Source organism: Rhamphochromis sp. 'chilingali' (assembly GCF_963969265.1).
Source record: "Rhamphochromis sp. 'chilingali' genome assembly, chromosome: 8".
NCBI classification, from domain to species: Eukaryota; Metazoa; Chordata; class Actinopteri; order Cichliformes; family Cichlidae; genus Rhamphochromis; species Rhamphochromis sp. 'chilingali'.
Genome location: NC_137935.1, coordinates 21701860 through 21723546, shown reverse-complemented (window position 1 = coordinate 21723546; position 21687 = coordinate 21701860). Strand labels below are relative to the sequence as shown.

The 21687-nt window shown below is 42.8% G+C and overlaps 1 protein-coding gene across 2 annotated transcripts in view; it reads left to right on the top strand.

Annotated features, from left to right (window-relative positions):
• relt (RELT TNF receptor) overlaps positions 1-21687 on the top strand; it is a 33052-nt gene that overhangs the window by 7717 nt on the left and 3648 nt on the right. The window contains exons 2-9 of one of the 2 annotated variants that reach the window (XM_080888619.1): positions 13270-13344; positions 13449-13541; positions 14437-14621; positions 15007-15059; positions 15179-15430; positions 19350-19430; positions 19762-19840; positions 21292-21675. In XM_080888619.1, the coding sequence (XP_080744745.1) occupies positions 13303-13344; positions 13449-13541; positions 14437-14621; positions 15007-15059; positions 15179-15430; positions 19350-19430; positions 19762-19840; positions 21292-21675 (1169 nt within the window). In that variant the 5' untranslated portion in view covers positions 13270-13302. Of the gene's footprint in view, positions 1-13269; positions 13345-13448; positions 13542-14436; positions 14622-15006; positions 15060-15175; positions 15431-19349; positions 19431-19761; positions 19841-21291; positions 21676-21687 lie in introns of both variants that reach the window. The other variant, XM_080888618.1, reaches the window with a different exon arrangement.

Genomic DNA, 21687 nt, shown 5'->3' with positions numbered 1-21687 from the left:
CCAGTATTTTACAAAGTTCCATCCATCCATCCATCCATCTTCATCCGCTTTATCCGAGGCCGGGTCGCGGGGGCAGCAGCCTAAGCAAAGAGGCCCAGACCTCCCTCTCCCCAGCCACCTCCTCCAGCTTATCCGGAGGAATACCAAGGCGTTCCCAGGCCAGCCGAGAGATATAATCTCTCCAGCGTGTCCTGGGTCTGCCCCGGGGCCTCCTCCCGGTGGGACATGCCTGGAACACCTCACCCAGGAGGCGCCTAGGGGGCATCCTTGTCAGATGCCCGAACCACCTCAGCTGGCTCCTTTCGATGTGGAGCAGCAGCTGCTCTACTCTGAGCCCCTCCCGGATGGCCGAACTTCTCACCCTATCTCTAAGGGAGAGGCCAGCCACCCTTCGGAGGAAGCTCATTTCTGCCGCTTGTATCCGCGATCTCGTTCTTTCGGTCACTACCCACAGCTCGTGGCCATAGGTGAGGGTAGGGACGTAGATCGACCGGTAAATTGAGAGCTTCGCTTTTACACTCAGCTCCCTCTTCACCACGGCGGACCGGTGCAACGTCTGCATTACTGCAGCTGCAGCCCCAATCCGTCTGTCGATCTCCGGCTCCCTTCTCCCATCACTCGCGAACAAGATTTTACAAAGTTACAAACATGAAAACATCAGTTGACTCTGCATCACCATCGGCTCGGTTGTGATGCGACTTTGATGTACATTACATAGACAGAGCTGAAAATACTGTAATCAATAGAGGTGGAAACTAGAGTACACTCACCGTAAACTTCATTAGTTACTTAGTATCTTGCTATTACCAGGCTGGACCTACTTTTGCCTTCAGAGCGGTCTAAATGTTTTTTGGCATAGATTCAAGAAGGTGCTGGAAACTTTTCTCAGAGCTTTTGGTCCATGTTGATGTGATAGCATCACGTAGTTGGTGCAGATTTGCCAGCTGCACATCCAAGATGTGAATCCTCTGCTCCACCACATCCCAAAGTTGCTCTATTGGATTGATATCTGGTGACTGTGGAGCCAGTTTGAGTACAGTGAACTGACTGTCATGTACAAGAAACCACTTTGAGATGATTTGAGCTTTGTGACATGGTGTGTTAGCCTGTTGGAAGCAGCCAGCAGATGATGGGTACGCAGTAAAGGTCACCATCAGCAACTTGAATTGCTGATATAAGGCAGGATGGATCCATGCTTTTCATGTCCCCGCAAAAATCAAGACTCATCCGACCAGGCAGCGTTTTTCCAATTTTTGTCCAGTGTTGGTGAGCCCATGTGAGCTGTTGCTTCAGATTTGTGTTCTCAGCTTACAGGAGTGGCACTCGGTGTCTTCTGCTGTAGCCCATCTGCTTCAAGGTGTGATGTGTTGTGTGTTCAGGGATTCTCTTCTGCATACCTTGGTTGTAACAACCATCCATCAACAATGGGTTTTTACCCACTCTCTTTTTCGGACCATACTCGGTAAACTTTCAGTTTCATTATTTATATGGCCCCAAACCACAACAACCACGCCCAACAGTCGCCTCAAGGCACTTTATTCTGTAAGAGAAAGACCCTACAATAACAGAGAAAAAACCCCAACAATTAAGAGAGATGGTTGTGTGGGAAAATCCCAATAGGTACTGTAGTGGGACCAACAACTTTGCCACATTCAGAGTCACTTAAATCACCTTTCTTTCCATTTCTGATGCTTGCTTTAAACTTCAGCGGGTCCTCTTTTGCTCAATCACTCAACCACCTTTTATGTGCTTTTTCTGTGTGAGTGTTTTCTGTCTAACATTCTCACTCTGTTGTATGATAACAGCAACCTGAGGTTGGTATCTTGCCCAGGTATTTTTGGCATGCAGACTGGAGCAGCCAGGGATCGACCTGCTCTACCTCCTGAGTTAGAGCCCCATGTCTGCATGCCTGAATGCACTAAGTTGCTGCCAAGTGGCTGGCTGATTCATTTTTAATTGATTCTGTTTTTATTTATTTATTAACAAGCAAAAAGATTATTAAAGATGAATTTTGTTTATGTTAATTTATGTGTGTGTTGTGTCCCTTCCTGAAACATGATGAGGGGATAGTCTTCTCATATTCTAGATTTTATTTCCACTGATCAGAGCCTGACTGTCTTTTATCCTAAGCTTAGCTAACTGGCTAATGTATATACAGTTACATATATTTACTGTGCAGACTTGTTTACTTATCTAACAGCTGGTAAAAGCAACCTTTTATTATAAGCTCACTCATCTTTTCATGACTCTAGATCACATGTATGAATAGTGCAGGTATCCAAATAAAAATCCTGTTTTCCTTACTGAGCTCATCCTCTGAGGCAGTTTGTTTTTTTTACCTCGCAGCGACTAAAACAGTAATTAAGTGAATCCTTTGTATTTGGTGGACAAATTGAGATAACATGTTAGAAGGGTTGTTTTCGTATTGCTTTCACATGTTTGCGTGTGTGAAAATGTGTTTTATGATAGCACGTGTGTGTCTGTGTATAAGCAGTGAATCATTATTTAAAATGCTTGAACACGAGGAGGTGATTTACATCCACTGTTAATGACGGCGGTGATGTAAGGGAAAACCGCGAGCGCTGGAAAAAACAAGTCCGCAGGTTCCACTTTTTCGCAACTCAAGACCATCCTGTGAAAACCCAGAAAACAGAAGAGCGTGGATCCTTTTACGGCTGTTTTGCAGTCTGAATTGGTTTGTGGTCGGCGTGGTGGCTTAAACAACAGCAAAGTGTTGTCTCCTCTGTGAAAAACACTTTTTTTTCTTGACAATTCGGGCGAAATCTAAATTAATGGGAAAGTCTTCAAAAACATCTCTATCTCCAAGACTTCCATCTTTTGTGTGGCCATTTATGCAAAATGCAAAGCATTCCTGAATTTACGACTTCCCATACAATGCTGCATCTGCTTGCAACAACTAAGAGGTTGAAAAAAAAAGTAATGATTCTTATTTGTGTTTGTGCACATGGTTCATCTGTGGTAGCTGCAGGAAAATGACGTTGTAGTGTTCTCCTGCTCTCTGGTTCCCTCTCTGGTGCCCTCTTTTTCTCTGCTCTGGTCAGTTCACCTTCTCTCGTTCCAACTCGGTGATGTCTACGTGACACAAGAGAAGCCCACTAAGTTTCAGCCGGTGTTCAGTTCCACTGGAAAACATGACCAAAGGATACAGATGAGGCCCAACAGACGCAAATGGAGAGTGAGGGAAAACGCATCCGTCTGCAGACGCATGTGAAGGGGCGACAATTGCCCAGTTATCGCACACGTTCCCCATAATGAGACATTGCCTGAGCACTAATGTAGAAAGCGTTGGCGTAAATCAGCTTTTCATTTGCCAATAATGGGCACCTCTGTGAAGTCAAACAGAGGGTATGGTTGCTCTGATCACGTCGCTGACATACACGTGCACATTATCTCTCAGGACACGAAATGTCTGATGAAGAATGGAGTATAATTACCTTAAACCTTTTTTGCCACCTCAGTTCTTTTTTATTGTATTTGACTTCTTGGCCCGTAAGATAATAGCTGCTTACGTGCGTCACAGCTAGGTATCCCCCATCATGACTACAATAGGGTAGCCATTATCACCATATGAAGTCGTGGTTGGAGTTTTATTGTTCCAGGCCTGTGACAGAGATTGAAATCCAAGACTTTTTTTTTGCATGCATGCATGCATGCATGCATGCATTGACATGAGCATCAGTTTTTACTTGAGCGACGGGTGATATTGAATGTGCATTTCCGAAATGGTGTATCATTGAGCTCCAAGAGGTTAAAACGGTTAAGGAATTAAGGCAAACAACCCTCTTTCAGGCTTAGCTGACCTCACGTTTCTGAGATAATCTGATGGACTTCATTGGATTTGAACCTAAGACAATGCAGAGGTTTCCAGCCTGTAGAGCAGCATGTGTTTACCTCTCCATCTTTGATCAGAATCAGAATCGTGTTTATTGGCCAAGTATATGTGCAGACACATACAGGGAATTTGGTTCCGGTAGACCTCAGGAATTCGCATGATAAGGTGGGGCCAGGTTTCACAATGAACATACCCGAAACTCTGGCTGATTGGGACCCACACCCAGTTTCACACCTTGGCTCAGGCGATTAGAGGATCATCAGGGGGTCCTTTTGTCCCTCTGTGGGGGGTCACTCCCACTAGGTTTATATCTGGGACTCTCCACCATTTGACCTTAGAACTGAAGAAGCTTCTCGGATGAGAGGTGAAACGTCTTCAAGCAACTTAAAGAAGTCCAGACGCTTTTCTTTGCAAGCTCCTTTGACTACGATGACCTGGATGACTGAGAACCTTCACAGACATTTTAGGGTTATTGTCTAACTCGGTGTTAATAATTCCCAAATCCATTATTTAAAACTAATAGGTTTATTATTGTTAACTAATGTGTTATTTTAGGCCAACTGTGCCTGTTGCCACAGTAAATAATAAATGCGTCAGTCCACTGAGTCTGATTTTTGGTGGGAATACTGCATGAAACCTCAATAAACCACATTGGTCCATGTGTTCAGTTACTCCCAGTATTCACATTGGTGAGTAAGTTTGAATCGAGGATATATGACCTTTAAATTAGAAAAAAAGTGCACTTGCTTAACAGGATTATGTAATAATATACAACTGGGACAGAGTGTAGAGTCAGTTCTGTTATGGTGCCCTTGGAACAGAGAGGGTTAAAGACACCAAACAAATCCAGGCTTGATTTATTCATTTGATAACAAACCAAAGTGAGTTTTAGTTTTAAACTAAAGAGATGTTTTAGTGTGACCTGCAAAGGTTCACAGATCTAGAATCAGTGTGAAAGTGCTACAAAATGTTAAGTGTTAGCTTCCTACAACAGCTGCAACTAAAACATGATTGATCCAAACGCTCTACGGATAGGATTCCCCAAATCTTTATTTTGTGAAGTTCACATTTTAATTCATTTATGCTAGTATTTTAATGCGCCACTGTGTGATTGGGTTTATGTGACCATACCATGGGATCCTGTGAATATTTATATTTGCATGTTTTGCATTTGGGTGTTTGGTTACCTATTTGTAAAAGCAGATTTTGGGGAGTCCCATTTCACAAATTTGTAATTATGTCTGAAACTGTATTTTAATGCATTGGTCAATAAAATAAAGTTTAATCAAAGAAAAAAAATAAATAAAATGAAATTTATATATAAAACATGAATATAATAAGTTACTTTGTAACTTTGGTAGATGCATTTTTGAGACCTCGACATCATCAGTGTGTTTTTTTTCCCCCTCTTAAATAAATTGCATGATACATTTGATGGTAATGAATTGCACAAAAATGTGCAAATATGATCCAAATTAAAACTCATATATATAAATTTGTTGTCAGAAGGTTCAATAATACTTATACTACTTATACTAATATTTTCTTGCAGTTTATTCATGGTTCAGGCATTACAGGGATAGCATATTAAACAAACTGAGTCTTCAATTTAAGCTAATTAAGCTTATTTAGACTAACAGAATACTATTATTTTAGCAAATCAATGCAACCATCCATCCATTGTCTTCCACTTAGCTTTTTTCAGGGTTGCAGATGGGGTGGAGCCTATCCTACATGTCTTAGCGCGAGAGGCGGGGTACACCCTGGACAGATTGCCAGTCTGTTGCAGGGCTAACACATAGACACAGACATCCATTCGCTCTCACAGTCACTCCTGCATTCACACCTATTGGCAATATAGAGTTACCAATTAACCCATCCCCACTAACTGCATGTCTTTGGACCGTGGGAGGAAGCCAGAGTACCCGGGGAGAACCCATGCAAACTCCACTCAGAAAGACTGATGGTGGAATTGAACTCAGGACCTTCTTGCTGTGAGGCAGCAATGCTAGCCACCGTTTGCAACCATTATGGCAAAAACAAATTGTTATTGGTATCTATCGTTACACAAAATTTGAAAACGATGTCTTGAAACTGTGGATGCTAGACTGCTAAAAAACAGGTAAACAAAGGGGTGGAGAACTTGAGATCTAGAAAAGAAAAGCCTACAAACTAAAGTGAAGTATCAGTTTGGACAGCTGTTTACTGCTTTTTTTTTTCATTCCAAGAGCTATTACTGGAATGGCATTTCATGTAACAACCAATTGATAAAGCTTTAGCGATTACACATCGTTGCCAGGGAACACCACTGTTAAATAACTCAAACGTGCCAGATCTGTCAGCATGACTGGGGCGTTCTTGTGTGTCTAGACTTTTCACAGAAAAATTAAATAGAGTCCCATGCCTGACCAAAATCCTGGCTCATTGTTTGGAAGCCAATAACATGGTGGCTTCGCCTCGGTTTACCTGTGATTTCAGGCGCTGCTCAGTCACCTCTGCCTGAAAGGCGAGGAGTTCCACTCATTCTTGTGTTTCCTCTTTTGTGGTTTTTTCCTTCCTTCACAGCTTCATCCTGAAGGATTTCTCAGCTGAGCTGCAGCATGACATCAAGGAGCCAGAAAAAGCTCTCCAACACATTTAACTGGTCCTCGCCTCCAAAACCACCACAGAAGAGAATAACAGCCATGTTTTTGTCATGCCTTCGCCATTCTTTATTATTGCTATTTTCAGAACCGAGCAGAGCATGTGACTGGTCATCTGACGTTTTCGTAACTTGTTATTTGTATGTGTGAAATAACAGCGTGCAGGCTTTGGGGTAATTACTGTTTTACAAAGTTTAGAAAAAGTCATCACTCTCCTCTCCCTTTCCTTTGAGGTGTTTTTCTTTTTTAATTGTTATCCTGTTTTGTTGTTTTCGCCCGTTCACATAAAATGACGAAAGCACTCCGGGTGTTGGCGTCGCGTTGGCGTCTTTGTTGTGTTTGCAGGGATATTCTTAGAGGTGCTAATGTCCTGTTATATCCTCCCTCTCTTCCTACGCTCTTGTCCCCTCTCCCTCTTTTTTTTCATTACAATATCCATCTGACTGCAGCCTCCAAGCCCGAGCACATGGCTGTCACATGCGTGCAAGCAGGGTTATCATATCGGAGCGATATAACCAAGAAACTGCAATTACAGACCAGAAAGCAACTAGAAGTTAGCTATGACATGACTGTGAGTGTTTACTGGTGTGTTGACCAGTAGCTACAGACTAATTACATATCACATACAAACACAGAGGCTAATGGGATCTCTCCAGGTGACTCTTTTAAACAGCCACCTAATTAACACAATAGTTAATGATGAGGTAGATGAAGATGAATGTTTGAGTCAGATACCTGACTTGCTTAAAAAGGACTGTTTTGTGGTTTTTCTGTGAAATAAATAATAATAATGATGATGTTGTTATTGCACTGGTAAGATTTGTTTTGGATTTTTTTTTTTTTTGTAATTCGTAGTTTTATAATTTTTTTATTTGTATTTTTACAAAATATAGAACGTTGCCACAGGAATCAGCATGCATTGTAAATCAACTACATAGTCCCTCTTTTCCGTCACCATGCAACAATTATCCTGGGCTACAACTAAGCAACTTCCACCACTTGTGAAAAAGATCTGAAAATTAAAAACAGATTAAAAAACTGAATCAAAAATCTGGGGTGGATTTAATGAATATGATATAATAAACTCATAAGTATAAAAAGGTGTGGCTACTATGATGTGATCCAGTAGTTTCTGAAGACTCGTTCGGGATCCTCTAGATGAGCGTTTTCGTATCCGCCATCATGATGTGATATGGAGGTTGAAACTGCTTGCTCATTGGTTAATGAATTGCCTCACAGCAAGAAGGTCCTGAGTTCAATTCCACCATCAGGGTGGGGTCTTTCTGTGCGGAGTTTGCATGTTCTCCCCGTGTTTGCGTGGGTTCTCCCTGGGTACTCCAGCTTCCTCCCACAGTCCAAAGACATGCAGTTAGTGGGGATAGGTTGATTGAAAACACTAAACTGCCCATAGGTGTGAATGCAGGACTGAAGGTCAGTGTGAATGGTTGTCTGTGTCTATGTGTTAGCCCTGTGACAGACTGGCGACCTGTCCAGGCTGTACCCTGCCTCTCGCCCTAAGACAGCTGGGATAGGCTCCAGCGCCCCCCGCGACCCTGAAAAGGATAAGTGGAAGCGAATGGATGGATGGATTTAGTTTTTAGCTAGTTTCTCGTAGACTTCTATAGGACAACTACAGCCATCACCTGCAGATAGACTTTTGGATTGGTCTTATTTTCCCAGTGTTGAACTATGTTCAAGTTTTACATTGTCTATGAATAGACTTCTAGTGAGTTATGATGACAGCTGCCCACTGCTTTTCTTATCACGGGGTCTTCAATTTAGGGAGTTAGCAAATGTTAGGGTTTGTTAAGAAGCTGTCAGTTTACATTGGTATTTGTCATTTTATTTCCTTTTATAGTTTTTTTTTATTAATAAAATGGTATTTTATAACACTAGCTGTGCAAATCAAAGGTAAGAATGTGTATTCTGGTAAGGCTGAAACAGAAGAATTCAAAATGAAGAGGAATACCCGGTTGTTCTTAATCTGGTCGTCTTGTGAGTTTTTTCCCTTGTCTCTGATCCTGTTTTGATATTGCCAGACAGGATCTAAAAACATAGACAGGTTGAGGAGAGTGTGTGTTTGAGCCTTGTTTGTGCCTTGAAATAGCATCCATGCTTTTTGGAGATGGAGTGTTTCTGCTGGCTTTGTCGGAGCATGACCTTTAGCGAACACTGGAATGATTTGCAGCTGAGTGTGAAATGTTTGGAAAGACATTCAGCACCTCCAAGTCTGAGACTATGGTTCCCGACTAGAAAATAGTAGAGTGCTCCCTCTGGGTTGGCAGAAAGATGCTTTCCGAAATGCAGATGTTCAAGCATCTGAGGATGTGACTTATGTGACTTCAATAGATCACATGATGGAGTGGGGCAAGGTCTCACAGTGGTTCCACCCGAAACCTCTGGCAGTAATGACCCATGCCTATTTTCACGCCCTGACTCATGTGATGAGGTACATGATTAATAGTCAAAGGAACACCTTCAAAGGTACAACCCTCACTAGGGTTTCAATACTGGCGACTCTCCACTTTTTGGTTTTAGAATTGAAGAAATCTCTTGTATGAAAGCCAAAACACCTTCAAAGCACTTAAATAAGTCCAGAACACTTAAACCAAACACTTAAACCACCCTTTTTTCAAGCTATTTAGACTAACATGACCTGGATGACTGAGAACCTTACACAGACATGACTTAGGATCGTATTCAAGCGGAGAAACTGGTTCCGCTGGTGGATTAATATGCAAGTATTGTACTGGACAAGAAACAAGAGAACTGGGCTGGAAGGCGAAGCTTTCGTTTTACCAGTCAACGTACATTTTAACCCATCTATGGTCATGAGATCAGGGTGACGATTCAGTAAAGTAAGGTTGCAAATACAAACAACCAAAATGAGTCATCGCCATAGTTCAGCTGGACTCAGCCATAGGGATAGGGTGAGAAACTTGGATATCCGGAGGGATCCCAGAGTAAAGCCACTGCTATGATGTCTCCTGGGTACCTCACTTTGAGGTTTTTCAGACACACCCAGCTGGGAGGGGACCCCAGAACCTGCTGACAAGATTATATGTTTCATCTGGCCTGGAAACGCCTCTCAATGCCCCAAGGAGTAACGTGTTGCTGGGGAGAAGGATGGCTGAAACATTCTGCTTAGGCTGCTGCCACCAAGATGATGGATGGACTTATTGATGGATGGCATTGTTCTCTGCTGCTTTGCTGAAAATCAGTGACATGAAATGTAAAGTTCTTCCCGAGAACAAGTTTCTTTAAAATACACTGAAAAGTTCTCCAATGCCATGAGCCTGAGAAGTACCAGCAAACAAGAAAATGGTTATTTGAAGGCACTCGTGGATGTAGCTCCAGTGGAAGTCCCACGTGTTGGCGGTCCCTACTGTAGTGGTTTTGAGAAGAAATCCAGAGTCAAAGAGGATTTAAATGCAAAAGCATCACATGCAGACATTGCAAGCTTGGATTGTCTGGCTGTGAACGGTTGACTTCTAAAGGCAGCGGTTAGGCTCATTTTGAACATCCTTTATGGACATCATTTTGTATTTTAATTACAGTTTCCGTGCACATGGCCCTGCTGCACACACTCAGCACATGCAGTGACACTGTAGCTTAAGTATTATTGCACTTACCCAACCAGTGAGAAACAATTAAATGTTACTTAACAGAAAAACAACTTTTAGGAAATGCTTGATCTCTCATCAAAGCTTTTTTTTAAAAAATAGGTTTTATTTAACGTTGAAACCCTATGGAGCCATCATTTGAAAGCATATGCATCTCATCAGTCTAAAGGATCAGCTTCACCTTTCCCTGCTGCACTTAAAGCACATTTGCTTCATTTCTAGAGGTCAAGTGAGGTTCTCTGTGGAAGTCCTCACATTCCTCTACCCCTCCAGCTCGGTCCAGTTTGTTACTTGACACTTTCCAAAAAAAGGAGGTACTTAATTGCAGGTCCCGTTTTTGTTTTGCTCTCTCTATCATTGTCGTTTTATTGATCATTTTTTCCCCTTGTTCGGCTATGTGTGCGCACAAGCGCATGTTTGCATGTGTGTCTGAGTGCACATATACAGTATGTGTGCATGTGTGACTTGTAATTAGCCTCTTGCTCTGGTCTGTATGGCATTTTAACAAATGCTTCTATATATATCATGCTATCAGGCTGAGGTTTTAGCAGTGTCACTCCCTGCCACTTTCTCCTCTTTCCATCCCTCTCTCTTTCGCTCTTCTCTTCCTGTTCGACCAGATCGGCCCTTGCCCTTCAGCCCCGCCGTGTTTTTTTATAAGCTAGTGGTTTCTCTGTCCTCGCTTTATCTCTCTCTTCCCCCCTAAAATTATGCCTCGGAAGCCTGTCATTGCCATGAGGCACCTCGCCGGACCAAAATCATAAACTCATTACATGTTTTATTTTCTTGTTTGTATAAGGCATGGCTATTATGGCTTTCCATATGTGTATGTGTGTTTGTGTGTGTTATCTGCATATGTGGTTTTAACATATATGGTAATACATGGTTCTTATGTGCATACATCAGGTGTACAAACCCTGTTAAATGATACCTTCAGCACACGCTTACTGATACGTGTGTGTGTGATGTGTGTACACATGTGTGTCCTGACCAGTGAGTGGGTTTAAGCGGTTCATTTATTTTCCAACTAATGTTTGAAATGTTTTCATGTGTGGTCGAAGGTGAAGTGGTGCCTTGGAGCGGTCACACACACACACACACACACACACACACACACACACACACACACACACACACACACACACACACACACACACGCACACACACACGCACCTACACACTCAGACACCCACTCAGACACATACACACACACATGCAGGAGGGGCATGTCCTGAGGCTGTCAGGGGTGTGTCTGTGGTCAGAGTGGCACTATAAGACACAGGCAGGTACACTGGACTTTTCATTCAGCTTCACAGAGTTGTGTGTGTGTGTTGTGTCTGTGTGTGTCTGTGTGTGTATGCGGCTGAGTTTTCTGTTACTTCTCTAACTTGTTTAACTATCTAAGTGTTTAACAGCTTTTCAGAGTCTTAAACTTTCTAGTTTTTCCTTTTTAAGCGACTTTTCAAAGTTCCACCGAGCTCAGGGTGTTTAATCGAGCATTTTTGCAGCAACTTTTGCACAGTTAAAATAAAGTAAGGCAGTTTGACTTTGGCCCTGACTCAGCATTTGTAGCAGCACACACAGCATCCCTACTGAGTTGCCACAGCAACTGTGTCAGTCCACTGGAAGTCTGGGGTAAGTATTCAGCTTTGCTTTTCTCCTCTCCCTCCCATTACCCTTTTCACTTTTACAGCCTCCATCTTTCCCCAATATCTCTTTCTCCTGCACTTATTTCTCGTCCTTTCCACTGCGTGTCCTTTTCCCCTTTATTTTTTTGATTTGCACATTCTAAACGCTTCTTATGTTTTTGCTTTTGTCAGTGGCTGTTTTACAAGCCCGTTCAGAGACATTCTGTCTGCAAGTTCCACCTTCTCATTTCTGAGAAAAAAGACTAAATCAGTCTTTGGCATGCAACAGAGTGTCACTACATGCACATCTGATATTTAGATTTCCAAGAAATAGTCTGATATATACAAAGAATTATCATGTATGAATCTGCTGCATGTAACAGGCTATGGATCCTCACCTAATCCTAGCCCGGTGTGAATTCACAGCCCCCACAACTGTGGCAACAAATCCTTTTTTTGTCAATTGCGTAGTAACACCTCACCACATAATATTTCTGTATATTTTTATGGTGAGTTTTGAAAAGTTAGTCTCAAAAATGCATTTGTTTCTATAATATGTATTCAGTGGAATTCATTCAATTTATCACAGTCAGTCAAGCAGATCAGAAAGACGAGTGCAAGAGTTTGGCTTCTCAGCAGTATTTAAAAGTTGACAATACAGCAGACTTTGGCTGGAGTGTCAGAATACTATAATTGCAGCTGACAAACCAATAAGTTTGCATATAAGAGTTGATAAATGGGCTCAAGTCAAAGTTTTCCTCAGTCTGCACTGTAAGGTTTTATATAAATTTAGGTGGACTATATTGATGTAGTTTCAAATGAGCTGTTGTCAGATGTTTTTCAGGTACAGATACTGCAGAGGGGATGACACTGACTTGCTACAATGCAACAGTCACCTGTGGCACAAAGACCTTTTCATTTATTCCTAAGCTTCTTAAAAATATCTGCTAAATAAAGCAGTGTAATCATCCTCATTTACCCTCCACCGTCACAAAGCGTCACTTAGCTTTGATTGCATGGTTGTTTGAAAACTCTTCTGAATAAAGGGAAATGCCCATCGCAGGGGCAGCACGTGTTATCTAATGAATGCGGTGCAAAGTTAATCAGTGCTAAAAGTGTGCACGTGAGTACCTATGGCTCAGAAATAGCAACAGAAAATCCTCGGTTTGTACCCTGCTGTGCATAAAGAGGACATGATTCACGATAAATGATATTTACAGGATTCACACCTGCTCCTTACCTCCCGATCGCAGGAGCCACGCTTTTGCTCCGGATAAGTGACTCAGGTGTCTTCACGCCGTGTGAACTCTTGCGGTTTTGTGAGAGTGTGCATGCCTGCGCGGTGTGTGACATAATGGAAAGTGCTGTAAGGTCGTCAGTTTTGACGTGTCGTATTTTTCCATATCAGGCTGGGAAAAGTGCCGGCACCTTTTTTTTGTTTTTGTTTACAGCATTTAAAATCTCATAAATCCTCGTGAACTGATCATGTTTTATTATTAACCCCTCGCCTGTTCTTTCTTTAGATCATATGTACATAGAAGAATACATTGAAGAAGATGAGGAACCACCTTTGCTGCTCAGCTATTGTCCTCCTCGCGGTAAATATGCGCATGCTTTGTGAGCTCTGTTGTGTAAGAAGAAGAGTGTATCCACACGTGTGCGCACTTCTTCTGATTCACGAGTGCGTTTCTGTGTCTTCCAGCTGTTTGGCTGTGGAGGGACTGCAGCGGTGCAGTCTCGGTGTGGGAAAGGGTGTGCGTGTCTGCAATGCCCGGCAGGCCAGGAGCCTTCCAAGGTGAGACAACATTTTAATATTTTAATAACATTTGTATTGTTTATTATATATTTTAACACTTTCACCTCCTTAACTGCTATAAATATGCTTGTTTCAGTAGGCAACATTTGTCTTTAATTTCTATAGTGTAGAGCAGGGGTGTCAAACATAAGGCCGGCCCTGACTAGACAGCTGTGCAAAATATGAAGGAAGGCATCGATTTTTGGACTTTTAGCTGCGTTATTTAAAGTTTTGCAGCTTTTCCTGCTAATAAAGACTCCCCTCACAGCCATTCATACTACACCAAAGTAGTTAAGTAATAGATAACAATTAAATAACAAAAAAGTTCCTGCTTTTCACTGTCTACTATAAAGAACATTTTCATCACTCAATCATTACTTTATGTCTTAGAAATATGGGACAACCTTTCCTGTAATTTTACACACTTCTTTATCTTATATTAATATATCTCAGGGATTAAATGTGTAGTTAAACTTCTTTACTCTGACAGAAAGTGGAGTTTCGCTCGATGTGAAATAGTGTAGAGCTTTAAAACATATTGGACCCAATACATTTCCACAGCTCGTTAAATTACTTATTCAACTCCCTCCGCCTGAGCAGCCACCTGCAGTTTATGTTCAAATCACATTTTCATCTCCTCCATTACATTATAGTCTGTGTATTTGGTCACTGCAGTTGTCAAAAATGAAGTTGTTCTTCTCATGAATCCATAAATATTGGCTGAGTCTTATAAGTGCTGCAAATCTTTATTTTATTTCTAGTTAACACAGAAGCAGGATTTCAAATTAAAACAGTCAGCTCTTTGCTACCCATCAACTCTACAACGCCACAGGGATGCTAGGTTTTCTCTTTAAGCCTCTTTTGCCTGACTTTAGACTTTTTCTTTTCTTCTCAGGCTTGTGGGCAGATCCAGAGTCCAGCTGAAGAAGTGCATTGCCAGGTGTGCCCAGCTGGAACCTTTTCAGATGCACTGGACTCTGAGGTTTGCCGTCCACACACCTCCTGTAAGATCCTCGGCCGAAAGCTTGCATCCTCTGGCAACGGGACCTCTGACGCCGTCTGTGGTCACTGTCTGACTGGGTGAGAACTCATGGCCTGAGTCTGTGGTGGTCTACCTGTATGCTTGCTAGTCCACAAAGAGGTCTATCCAACCACAGGGTGGACAATAACGCAGCTTTCATTCAATATTGTAACTCATAAACTTTTATTTGTTCTAAATTAAGTCCTGCAATTTTCTCTGTCTCAAAAAAGCAAGAAAACAGTCACACACACACACGCAGGGACAAACACAGTGTGTAATTCACCACAATGGGCGGGTAACATCAAGAACAGGCACCACTGGACATAACATGCCACAAGCTAAAACCGCTGATTCATTCTTTCACTGTTACACAGCCCCTCGTGTTTTTCTCTTCATCCATCTCTCTAATTAGGCTCTTTTTGGTTCTTTTTCATCCATTCACAGGTTTCACTCCTCTGCCGCTGGGCAAGTTTCCACCCAAAGTCCCTGCGTGAAAAGTAAGCATGCTTCTGCAGATTACCGTGTCTTAACTTGCTTTTAGTGAACTGATTTCTGCTATCACGCTGCCTACTTCTCTGATGTTTTTCGCTCTTCTTCCCCTCTTTCCTCTCAGAAGGGTTGCATGTCAGAGTGGTCCGTAATGTGGGTAACGGTCAGTCTGGTGGAGCAGGAGGACCGGCCAACAGCACAGTGGTGCGCAGCGCTGAGGAAAAGACAGCAGAGTACGCCGTGTTTGCCCTGGTGCCCGTCTTCTGTGTGATGGGCCTGCTGGGTATCCTCATCTGCAACATCCTAAAGAAAAAGGGATACCGCTGCACCGGTGAGAAGGAGGGAGGAGATGAAGAGACTGCCACACCGCAGAAAGAAGGTGAGAGATGGGAAGGCTGCTGAGAGAAAATCACAGTAATGGGAGCAAAATAGGAAAGTAGCATTTAAGTTCAGGCTATTGTCGCGTTTGACCATAAAAATGCCAAATTAGCACACTTGGCATGCACACGATGTGGTCAAGTTTCCCTGTCAAGAGTGAAACCAGCCCAGCTCAAAGGGCAGCGCCTTTGCATGTGCACTCAGTCCCCATATGTTTTTTATGTAACTGCACGCGAGTCCATGTGTGAGGCTGTTTTATTTCTTTTTCTCATCTTAGCTGCTTTGAACTTTGACCTCACAGGGGACATTACATGCTGTAATTAGCTAAGCAGGTATTGTTTTAATGTAATGCTCCTATTTGAAAAGGTAAAGTGGGGCATTCTCATCAACCTCTTCGCCCGCCAACGTCAGAGAAACGGACTTGCGTCAACGCAGAAAGCATAAAAAGAGTCAGGGAGGGCAGGAGAAGAAAAAGATACAGAGGGGAGGGGCGTTAATTGAAAGAGACGTAGAAATTAATCCAAGAGAAAGGTTGTATGAGTTACCATACCCATTCTCTGTTGTTTGCATAATCTTGTTTGAAGTGCTTAAATGTATTTTTTTTCACCCTGTGAGCCAAATTAGCCCTTTAAGAGAGTACTCACTTAGGCAACGTCTTTCTTCCTCTTTCTCTGTGCACACAACTGAGAAATGCACTCATTTCTTTCCTTTATGCTTCTATTGTACTGGATGTACTGTACCTACTAGGTTTCTAGTTTTCTGTAAAAGGTCACATGGGAGGCACACACCTCCAGGCAGCTTTTATTTTATTCAATTGTGTCACAAAACGCATAAAAAGTGTTTTGTTTAGGGTTTTTGGGGGGTGGTGGTGAAAAGATGCTGTGAAGAATGTGGAGTAATAATCAGTTCTACTTTTACAGATTGTACTTTTCTAGATAACCAGATTGCTAACCTGCATTTATGAAACAAACCACACACACTAATGAGCTGGAGTGAGCTTGCCACACTCTACAGTAACCTACTTTGTGTTTTAATTTATTAGAATCCACTGTTGCACAAGTTCTGCAGCAGCCAGACAGCATACACGACACGCAGTTTGTTACAGCCATTTGGTGCAGATAAATAAGCAGACTTAAAGGCTAAGCTGGCTTTTCCTTCGCTCACCTGATGGTGCAAGGCTCTTAGGAAACCTGCATGGAATCGGGAGCGTCAGAGCGCAGCTGCACCCTCGACAGATCCGACTGTGTGACAGCATGCCTCACGTCAAGTGTTTGTGCAACACCTGTTGTTTCATTTACAGCGTTTTCCATAACTGCAAACATGGTAAATGGCCTGCATTTTCTAGTCCCTAAGGACCCCAAAGCGCTTCACACTACATTCAGTCATTCACCCATTCACACACCGGCGATGGCAAGCTACATTGTAGCCACAGCTGCCCTGGGGCGCACTGACAGAGGCGAGGCTGCCGGACACTGGCGCCACCAGGCCCTCTGACCACCACCAGTAGGCAAACATGGGGTTAGTATCTTGCCCAAGGATATTTGGCAGCCAGGAGGCAGCCTGGGATCGAACCACCGACCTTCGACCTTAGTGGCTAACCTGCTCTGCCACCTTAGCTACAGCATGCAAACAAATGGTTATTTTTCGCTCACTTACTCCTTCTATTAGTGGTTCTTTTTGCATTTTTATGTGCCCTCATAGGAGGATGAGAAGTTTACAGCTGTAGCAGCCTATGTAGCTACGCCTGTGTAGTGGAGGCCAGGGTGATCTATGGAGGAATGCATGCGCGCATGAGAATAGCCAGGGGTCAAAGCAACAGTCGGTGCTCTCTGTGCTCTCTGCCTATTTGTTTTAGTATCACCTTGGTTTCTTTCTCTCTTTGCATCTTGTTGTGAAATTTAAGCCCTTCTTGCACCTGAAGGGAAACTCCCTGAACTCCATCCCTCTTCTGCTATTTCATCATTCCTTCTGCTCTCCATTGATCCGGTTTCCTGCCTCTCTAACATGCCCCTCTCTTCTCATCTGAACACGATACTATCAATTCATCTCTCCTTTCCCAGCTAGATCAATAATTCAATCGGGTACCTCGACTCACTGTTTATGTCGGTCTCTTCATTTCTCCTGTCCTTCCTTCTCCTCTGCCCTCTCTCCTTGATTCTCTGGGTTATTCTCTTTCCTTTTTTCTTCCTCTATCCATTTTTAAAATAAACAGGTAATTCATTTTTATATAGATTGCAGTGTTGACCTGATAATCTGTGGGATAGTGGATAGTGATTTGCTTTTTAATTTTGCATTTTGCAAAAAGCATGAAAAAGCATGCAGAAAGCATGCAAGTGAACAATCTCGTTAGGACATAAAGCAGATAACAGTGGTTCATGTATGAGGTCCTCAGTGATGATTAGCAGAAGACCTCATGCATGAGGAAGAATTCCAACTTCAATATAAGACCTCTAATCACCATCATTGCCACATTCGACTCATGCTTTAAGGGCTGATGATGCAGAAGAAGTTAGGTACAGTAAGAGGCTGCATATAAAGCAATGACAGCTCTCTTCTTGTTATGTAACATTCATTGTCGCAGTGCACTTACCTGTCTGCACACTGTAGTCCTGACTGGCCTAAGGTTAGAGGAACTTCTTACTCCAGCACTTTTTTCCATCATTCCATCTGAGAGGAAATACCCATGGGGGTAGCAAGGCCAAGCTTAGCTCGGCAGGGCTAAAATCAGATGCTGCGGTGGCAACTCTGACTATGCAGGACTGAGCACAGTTTGCTTCACTGGAGAATGCATCGACCTTAAAATCTGAGGGGGGAACAGAAAGGGCAAATGCAGGGTTGATGCTACAGTAGATGCAACTCTGCAGTTGCTCAAGCATGAGTGCACACAGGAAAAGGTAGAAGTGAGCTGTTGACCGTTAACACAGAACTGCTGCATTTACAGTAAACCTAGATGCAAACATAATTTTTTTTAATCATAAGCCTAAACTTATGATGATTATTAAGCAAATTGAGACTCGTGTGCTGCTGTGATGTACTGTAATTTATGTATTGAAGGCTTGTTATCCATTAGATCTGCCCCTGGTGAGAAGTTAGACTGTAATGCTATTCATTGTTCTAAAGAAAAAAAGACCAAAATGCTGACATGGGGGAAACGTTTAAACAGATAACTAATCAAAAAAAGAAACATTAAAAAAATGTAAAGTAGATACCAACCAGAACTACATAATGGACTAAAATGTGGAATACGGGTAAGGAAGCAGGGCACAGATGGAAGACAATCAGTGAATCGTAGACGTGGTAGGACAAAGACAAGAAGTAGAACAACCAATAAAGGCATAAGTAGAGGTAGAAGGTATTTCCACTATTAAACGTGAAACTTGATATCAGGCTGTGACTTTGTTGGAGTATTAAAGAGACGAGAACAACTGCCACCCCGTGAAACTGATGCTGTTATGCTCGCGTAGCAACAGGCACTGTGGAGACAGAGCTATTGTTACGGTCCAACAACAGCCTAATGCTGCTTATGCAAGAAAGACAGAAATACGCATGCACAGTCGCATTTGGCATCTATATTGTCACATTGTGCTCTTTAACACACACACATACGCATTGTCATCTGGTACTGTGGGCCTGGTACATCACACACACACACACAGCTCAGCAGTGCTGAACAACGCATAACTGCTGAGTGAGCGAATCTCCCTCTCTCCCCTTTATCGTCATTGCTCTCCACTCAGCTGCCTCACTATGCTGTACTATTATGGGATGGTGAGTGGCAGGGGGCCATCTACATCCACCCGTATCAATCAGAGTGTCCCTTGAACAGTGTTAAAAGTGACAAGCAGTGCAATAAAAGCAGTACATACATAAACAATACTGGAAAATCTCTGTTTATTAACATTGCTTCTGCCTTACTTTAGGTAACACCTGTCCCTACATATCCGATGACCTGAATGAAGACACCATCAGTGTTCTGGTTCGCCTCATTACCGAGAAGAAAGGTAAATACTAACAGTGACATCGCATATAATTTGTGCATTTATTTAACAGATGGCAAGTAGCCTAAAAATTATAATAAACAGCAAATGAGAGTTTCAGCTTTGTCCGCAGCTTATTACTACTAAAGTGATAAATGGCCCAATTGGCCCAAGATATACACAGTAGCTTGGCTTTCCTCTCCAAGTTTACTGCATCAATTACATCCACCTTATTTATGCACTTCTAATAAACTCCTGAATTACATTTTCACAGGCAGGAGGTGTTTAATTACTCTGATCTATAGTTTGAGTAGCTGGCATTATAGCTAAATGTGTATATGTGTGCTTGCTTCAGAAAATGCTGCTGCGCTGGAGGAACTGCTGCTGGAGTACGAGACCAAAGAGATGGCTATGAGCAAAGGCTCGTCAATCAAGTACGAGACCGCACGCGCGCACTTGCACAACCACAAATCATCACATGCATTTGCTCAGTCATGCTGCCCAAGGTCACACTTAACGAGATGGCAAAGGGGAAGTCTGGGAGAGAGAAAGAGAGGCGCTCGTCAAGAGAAAAGTGCGTGTGGGAGGATGTATCGGCAGAAATGGGAGCAGTGCAGATACATTTTCATACGCTTGCACTGAGCATGGAGACCTAAACTTGAATTTATAGGGCTATAAGTCCACATGCTACTCTCATGTTAATATTCCAGTAGTTCAGTCTGGACATTATTAGTTTCATTTAAGCTCTTTAACTAAAACAAATGCTAAAACATTCACTTAGGAGCGCACATTATTGTGACTGTGTCGGCTACATTTCCTCAGGAGCCTGATAACTGGGAGTGACTCACTCACTCGCCGAGGCTTGAAACCAGCTGCTAACACAGTTTACAGCCGTCTAGTCATGAGTCTGTCACACAGCTTCAAGCCACGCATTTGATATGACTGAGTGCATTTTATGGTAAGAACCTGAGGTTGTAACATAAGCCAAAATTGCTCAAGTTCCCAGAGTTTAATCGATGAGGCTCGAGAGAATGCCACTTTATAACAGTCTGCACTGCAGGGCTTTGATTATTGCTTCGACAGTGATGCCACATTTACCCCAATCATAATTTGTCACCTGTAAACCCCACGAAAGACTAAATTAATGATGTGATGACATGATGAGCATTAGATCTAATTTATTTCAGTGCAGACGTTTCTGGGGCCTGTGGCTGTGCACTGCTGCTCAGTGGTTCTGTCACATGTGATCTTTAGATGCCAGAACATTCTCTCTCTCTCTCACACACACACACACACACACACACACACACACACACACACACACACACACACACACACACACAGATATATACAGACTGTTCTGGAAAGCTTTCAGATCGGTATCTGGATGCGTGTGGTGGGAGGTTTTGCACAGGTTATTTGGGTTCACTGTAGCTCTCCCATACAGCGCTCGTCTCTTTTGCTCTGCCTTCCCCTGCAAAAAATAAAAAGTGAACAATGAAAAGACACACAAACCAACAAGCTCTGTACCAACAGATGAAAACTTTAGATTTGAGTTGCTAAATGATTTTATATTGACACAGAGCAGTGATCGCTGCTGTGATTGGACATATTTATTTATTTTGTGCCACATTCTAGCAGTGATTGTGTCCAGGACCAATATTAGGGATGTGCCAGTACCATGCTAGGATATTCTGGAAAGCTTAGTACAGTTTAGTATTATAACCAACACTTTTCTTACCATCACTAGTCTAAATGGCCTTTTTACAATCCTTCTGTAGATTATTTTGTGGTATTTGGATGTAACCTCCACTTACGATTTGTCTAAACTGAATATGTCAACATCAGTTTTTAGTTTTTAATAAATCTAATTTTCCTCCCCCAGGTTCCCGATGCTGTCTCCCTTATCCCAATTCCGCTCCCTTCCCAGGCTCTGCCCTCATCAGTCTCACCACCACACCATCTCCGGCCTCTCTGGCCTGGCCCCCAGACATGGTTACCGCTGCACCCGTTGCGCCCAGAAAAAATGGCCCCCTGTTCTCATTCCACCCCTGGATTCTCTCAAAGATCCCCTGAAGCCCCCCCAGAGTCTCATCCTGCCCTCCCTGGACACATCCTCCGACCAGCAGAAGAGCCCCCTGCTGGGTGGAGAGTGCGTGAATACACACCATACACAAGCCGCTGTGCCAAAAACTGTACAGGAGAAGATGGAAGGAAGTGAAGTGAAGGAGAAAAAGGAAGGAGAGCTCACAGTATTGTCTGTAGGAAGGTACGTGCACTT